The sequence below is a fragment of the Amblyraja radiata genome, unplaced genomic scaffold, assembly GCF_010909765.2.
Source record: "Amblyraja radiata isolate CabotCenter1 unplaced genomic scaffold, sAmbRad1.1.pri scaffold_875_ctg1, whole genome shotgun sequence".
In the NCBI taxonomy this organism is placed as follows: domain Eukaryota; kingdom Metazoa; phylum Chordata; class Chondrichthyes; order Rajiformes; family Rajidae; genus Amblyraja; species Amblyraja radiata.
In genome coordinates, this window is record NW_022630875.1 from 40,061 (window position 1) to 46,987 (window position 6,927).

The 6,927-nt window shown below is 45.6% G+C and overlaps 1 protein-coding gene across 1 annotated transcript; it reads left to right on the forward strand.

Moving 5' to 3' along the window:
• Nucleotides 1-1,486: 1,486 nt before the first annotated feature.
• On the forward strand, nt 1,487-5,491 carry LOC116970430 (nuclear factor 7, brain-like). The gene is made up of 3 exons (XM_033017076.1): nt 1,487-1,954; nt 2,038-2,133; nt 5,068-5,491. The coding sequence occupies exons 1-3, from the start codon at nt 1,544-1,546 to the stop codon at nt 5,452-5,454; spliced, it is 894 nt and encodes a 297-aa protein (XP_032872967.1). The 5' UTR covers nt 1,487-1,543; the 3' UTR covers nt 5,455-5,491.
• Nucleotides 5,492-6,927: the final 1,436 nt, after the last annotated feature.

Consider the following 6,927-nt stretch of genomic DNA (forward strand, 5'->3'; position numbering starts at 1 on the left):
CACATCCCAGTTGGTCCTGTCGAAGCAGTCCTGCAGCTGTTGAGATGCACCATCAGGCCAGGTTGTGATGGTCTTTGTAATGGTAGGAGCGGTTTTCCTGAGGGGGGCATATGCAGGAATTAAAAACAGGGACATATGGTCCGACTGACCCAGGTGTGGTAGTGGTCTAGCCCTGTAGCCCAGCTTGATGTTGGAGTAGACCTTGTCCAGTGTGTTAGCTCCTCTTGTAGCACATTTAACATGCTGGTAGAATTTGGGGAGCATTTTCTTCAAGTCCGCATGATTAAAGTCCCCTGCTATGATGTGAACACCGTCAGGATATATGCTCTGTTGACTGCTAGTGCTACCATACAAATATCCGATAGCCGAGTTAGCATTTGCATCCGGTGGTATGTACACAGCAGTTATCATGACAACAGTAAACTCTCTAGGGAGATAAATGGGCCTGCATTTAACAGTCACATACTCCAGGTCCGGGGAGCAGTGACTGTCCACAATCACAGGTTACACAATCAGAACCTTTTACCGAGAGGGGAATATTTAATAGTAGAGAGCACAGCTATAGGGTGAGAGGGGCAACGTTTAAAGGAGATGTGCGAGGCAGGTTTTCTACCCCAATGATGGTGAGTTTCTGGAACGCGTTGCCAGGGATGGTGGTGGAGGCTGATACGAGACAGGCGGTGAAGAGATTTTTGGACAGGCACGTGTATGCAGGTAATTGAAGGATATAGATTATATTCAAGCAGGTAAGAGTTGGTCTTGGCATCATATTCGGCACAGACACTGTGGACCGAAGGGTTGCTCCTATGCGGACTGTTCTTTGTTCCATACGGATTGTGTCGTCGTATTGTGGATATTCCGGGATATAACCTGATACTCGAAGAAACCTCCACATCAGCGCTGTAGAATGTATCCTGACTGTTCGCATCATGTACGGCATTTCCAACGCACACGAGTTGCACTACCGCCTGCACTGCCATGGGTGTGTTTATTTTTAATTGTGTTTTGCATTAATGCCTTGTCTTTGGAGCAGTTTTTAATTTTGTTTTTACTAACTTGCAGAATGTATGTGTAATGTGGTTGTAATTTGCGTTTAATTAATATTTTGTGTAGCACTGAGTATTTGTGCGTGTGATGCAGCTGAAACGGTGATGAGTTGTTCATCGCAGCTGTTCATCGCAGTACTTGTACAGATGACAATAAATCCGACTCGACTTCACTCTAAGTTTATATTTAACCATCGGTTTACACCCCAGTTCGTTTCTTTTTAGACCATGACATTTTCTATCCTGCTCTAAACTGTCCCATAACATTCCCTGCGTTTACATTTATATACCGGTCTGTTTAACATCTCACTAACCCCTCCATGGGTATTTGAGGCCAGGCACGATCACCTAGAACACGTTCACCCTGAAAACCTGCAGCCAATGTGCTGGAGACGGCAGCGTACGCGGTGGACACTCGCGGTACAGAGGGATAACAAGGGATCAGCAGCTCCCAATCAGTGAAAGCAGTTTCAAACCAGGAAGTGGCAGGAGTTAAAATGGCTTCTAAACAGCAGGTCGCGAGTTTAACAGAGGAGACACTTTGTCCCATCTGCCTGGATTTCTTCACCGATCCGGTTATCCTGGAGTGTGGGCACAACTTCTGCCGCTCCTGTATCACACAGAGTTGGGACAGGGAGGAGAGAAACTCCTGCCCGGAATGTAGAGAGCAGTTTACAGACCGCACCCTCAAAGTTAATCGGGCCTTGGCGAGACTGTCTGAGAAAGCTCGAACACTGAGCCTGAATACGGAAGAGAAGGAAAGTAAACATCACTGCGACAAACATCAGGAAGAACTGAAGTTGTTTTGTGAAACGGACAAGAAACTGATCTGTGTGATTTGTGCAGCTGGGCGGGAACACAAGTCTCACAGTTTCATGCCGGTCGATGAAGCTGTTGAAACCTACAAGGTAAAAGCAAACCGACTATGATCACTTGCTTGAACGTATAGTTGAATGTTTATTGTCTAACCCCCTTTCTCTCTGATTCCCAGGATCAGGTTAAATCATCCATACAATCACTGACAACAAATAAATCAGCCATCCAGGAAATGGAAGAGCAACAGAAGCAGAACATTTCCCAAGTCCGGGTGAGACCTTGCTGTGTGGCATTTCTGATCGTGTTATGTAGTTTTGTAGTTAGTTAGTTAGTTGCGCTGGTACACAAAATTGCTGGAGAAACTCAGCGGGTGCAGCAGCATCTATGGAGCGAAGGAAATAGGCGACGTTTCGGGCCGAAACCCTTCTTCAGACTGAAGTTAGTTGCGCTGTTTCGCTGCTCCGTTGAATTCGGTTCGACCCTGATTTCTGGTATTGTCTACGTGAAGCTGCCATGTCCCCTTCCCCCCGCTCTCTACCGCTTCCCTAGTACAACGATCGAGGAAGAACTAAGGGAGGGGACTTGAACTTTATTTCGCCTTCCATCACAGTGAGGAATGTGTAGGAGTCACTGTGGTGGATGTTCATGTTAAAATGTGTTTTTGAGTGACCTGTTGCTTTTAATTGTATGACTGATTTGGCCAATGAAATTCTTTGTATGTTGCAAAACATACTTGGCGGTCAAAGTGTGATTCTGATTCTGATAATTATTTAAAATTCTCTGCATGGGGGGAGGGGAGGCGCTGCCTTGTTTTACCGCCACCAGGAGCGCTGCCCCCTGGACCCCCATCTCTCTTCCTCTTTTTTCAGTTTCTTCCTGTCTCATGCCTGATCACAGGATATGGGGAGAAAGCAGGAACGGGATACTGATTCTGGATGATCAGTCATTATCATATTGAATGGCGGTGCTGGCTCGTAGGGCTGAATGGCCTACTCCTGCACCTATTGTCTATGTTTCTATGTTCTCCCCGTGACCAGGGCGGTTTCCGCCCACATCTCCCAGACATGTTATTACATGTTATTAGACATTAGATTATGAAAGAAAACTGGCAGGGAACATAAAAACTGACTGCAAACGTTTTTATAGATATGTGAAAAGAAAGAGATTAGTTAAAACAAATGTAGGTCCCTTGCAGTCAGAAACAGGTGAGTTGATCATGGGGAACAAGGATATGGCGGACCAATTGAATAACTACTTTGGTTCCGTCTTCACTAAGGAAGACATAAATAATCTGCCGGAAATAGCAGGGGACCGCGGGTCAAAGGAGTTGGAGGAATTGAGTGAAATCCAGGTTAGCCGGGAAGTGGTGTTGGGTAAATTGAATGGATTAAAGGCCGATAAATCCCCAGGGCCAGATAGGCTGCATTCCAGAGTACTTAAGGAAGTAGCTCCAGAAATAGTGGATGCATTAATAATAATCTTTCAAAACTCTTTAGATTCTGGAGTAGTTCCTGAGGATTGGCGGGTAGCAAACGTAACCCCACTTTTTAAGAAGGGAGGGAGAGAGAAAACGGGGAATTACAGACCAGTTAGTCTAACATCGGTAGTGGGGAAACTGCTAGAGTCAGTTATTAAAGATGGGATAGCAGCACATTTGGAAAGTGGTGAAATCATTGGACAAAGTCAGCATGGATTTACAAAAGGTAAATCATGTCTGACGAATCTTATAGAATTTTTCGAGGATGTAACTAGTAGCGTGGATAGGGGAGAACCAGTGGATGTGGTGTATCTGGACTTCCAGAAGGCTTTCGACAAGGTCCCACATAAGAGATTAGTATACAAACTTAAAGCACACAGCATTGGGGGTTCAGTATTGATGTGGATAGAGAACTTGCTGGCAAACAGGAAGCAAAGAGTAGGAGTAAACGGGTCCTTTTCACAATGGCAGGCAGTGACTAGTGGGGTACCGCAAAGCTCAGTGCTGGGACCCCAGCTATTTACAATATATATTAATGATCTGGATGAGGGAATTGAAGGCAATATCTCCAAGTTTGCGGATGACACTAAGCTGGGGGGCAGTGTTAGCTGTGAGGAGGATGCTAGGAGACTACAAGGTGACTTGGATAGGCTGGGTGAGTGGGCAAATGTTTGGCAGATGCAGTATAATGTGGATAAATGTGAGGTTATCCATTTTGGTGGCAAAAACAGGAAAGCAGACTATTATCTAAATGGTGGCCGACTAGGAAAAGGGGAGATGCAGCGAGGCCTGGGTGTCATGGTACACCAGTCATTGAAAGTAGGCATGCAGGTGCAGCAGGCAGTGAAGAAAGCGAATGGTATGTTAGCTTTCATAGCAAAAGGATTTGAGTATAGGAGCAGGGAGGTTCTACTGCAGTTGTACAGGGTCTTGGTGAGACCACACCTGGAGTATTGCGTACAGTTTTGGTCTCCAAATATGAGGAAGGACATTATTGCCATAGAGGGAGTGCAGAGAAGGTTCACCAGACTGATTCCTGGGATGTCAGGACTGTCTTATGAAGAAAGACTGGATAGACTTGGTTTATATCTCTAGAATTTAGGAGATTGGGAGGGGATCTTATAGAAACTTATAAAATTCTTAAGGGGTTGGACAGGCTAGATGCAGGAAGATTGCTCCCGATGTTGGGGAAGTCCAGGACAAGGGGTCACAGCTTAAGGATAAGGGGGAAATCCTTTAAAACCGAGATGAGAAGAACTTTTTTCACACAGAGAGTGGTGAATCTCTGGAACTCTCTGCCACAGAGGGTAGTCGAGGCCAGTTCATTGGCTATATATAAGAGGGAGTTAGATGTGGCCCTTGTGGCTAAGGGGATCAGTGGGTATGGAGAGAAGGCAGGTACGGGATACTGAGTTGGATGATCAGCCATGATCATATTGAATGGCGGTGCAGGCTCGAAGGGCCAAATGGCCTACTCCTGCACCTAATTTCTATGTTGGTTTAATTGGTTGCTGTAATGAAGCTGCTGAAGGTGGGTGATCTGTGAGTTGGTGGGAGTTAATGTGGACGTGAGGGCCATTGTGTTTCAGGGAAATGCGAGGAAATGAGATTAATGGGATTATTCTAAGGAACAGCATAGATATCAACGTGCCAAATGGTCACCTTCTACTTAACAACCAAATAGAATACAGAAATATATTCGATCAATCTTCACCTTTCATTTGACAGGAGCAGTCACAAAGCCTCAAGTCTCACGTCACATCTCAGTTTGCTGAACTGCACCAGATTCTCGTGAAGAAAGAGCAGCGCATTCTCGGAGAGATCAAGGAGGATGAGGAGAAGATTCTAAGTCAAATGGAGAAAAATCTTCAAGCCATTCAAGAGAATTTAAACTCTATTGAGGAGGAACTCTCAAATCTGCAGGGGCGAATGGATCAAACAGACATCGTGTTATTTCTGAAGGTCAGGGGTTATGTTTCAATCTTGTTCAATGAAACTGCAGTCACAACATTGGCAGCGATATATTTGCGAAAATGCCACTTTTATCAATTCCTATATTTTTCCAACATCCCTCATACAAACCCGCTCTGCTATCTCATAATTCATACTAGATGAATTAGAACATTCGGCCCATTAAGTCTACTCTGCCATTCAATCATGACTAATCTTGCTCACAATTTCAACTCCATTCTCCTGCCTTCTCCCCAGTGCCTGAGGGTTTGCATCCCAGGGTACTTAAGGAAGTGGCTCTAGAAATTGTGGGTGCGTTGGTGATAATTTTTCAATGTTCTATAGTTTCAGGATCAGTTGCTGTGGATAGGAGGGGAGCTCATGTTGTCCCACATTTTAAGAAAGGAAGGAGAGAGAAAACAGGGAATTATAGACCAGTTAGCCTGACATCAGTTGTGGGATAAATGCTGGAGTCAATAATAAAAGATGAAATAGAGGCACATTTGGATAGCAGTAACAGGATCGGCCCGAGTCCGCACGGATTTACGCAGCGGAAATCATGCTTGACTAATCTTCTGGAATTGTAGTGTACCTGCACTTTCAGAAAGCCTTTAATGTCCCACATGGGAGATTAGTGGGCAAAATGAGAGCACATGATATTGGGAGTAGTGTACTGACATGGAGGGTGAATGAGTGGGAATTAACGGGCATGTGAAATGGAATATGGAACAAGGAATTGGATTGTGGGAATAGAAAGGAGGGTAATGCAGATTACTTTCACAACATTCCAGTAGCTTTCAGTCAGCCCTTGAATTGCCAGGATAATGAAAGCTACGGATTAAATGCAAGCAAATGGGAGCGGTGTAGATAGACACAGTGGCAAGCATGGGCATTGTGGGCCGAAGGGCCTTTGTCCACACTCCATGTCATGAGATTGGGTTGCCTATGCGACCTTCCGTTTCATGAAGATATACAGGAGAATGACATAATATATTGATCTTCACATTTCATCTGACAGGATCAGTCACACAACAACTTTCAGTCACAGATCACAACCCAGTTTGCTGAACTGCACCAGATTCTCACTAAGAAACAGCAGCGCTTACTCCTTCCTTCTCTCCAGAGATGCTGCCTAACCCGCTGAGTTACTCCGGCATTTTGTGTCTACCTTTGATTTAAACCAGCATCTGCAGTTATTTTCTCCACACTTATTCTCCCTCTAGTTGTCCCTTTGACCCCAGAGGGAATCATTCTCTCCCGAGTTATTCTTTAGCTATTAATATACTTGTTAATACATTTCCCGTAGGGGGGGCGCTGCTCTGTGCAGCAGCCATGTCAGCAGCTCGTCAGTTTTTTCAACTTTTTTTTATTTTTTCGTATGTTTTAAAGTGTGTATTTAATGTTTCTTCGTGTGTTTTGTGTGGGGGGGTGGTGTGGGGGGGTGAGGGGGAAACCGCTTTGGTCGCCTCCTCCATGGAGAGGCGACTTTTTCCAGGTCGCCTCCCCCGTGGCCTAACATCAAGGATCGACGCGGCCTTTCCCGGAGACGCGCCCGGGGCTTCAGCGGCCGGCGCAGCGTGGACTCTCGGCGTGGAGCGGGTTAGCCCTCACTGGGGCTCGCTGGAGGGGAGCGCTCCG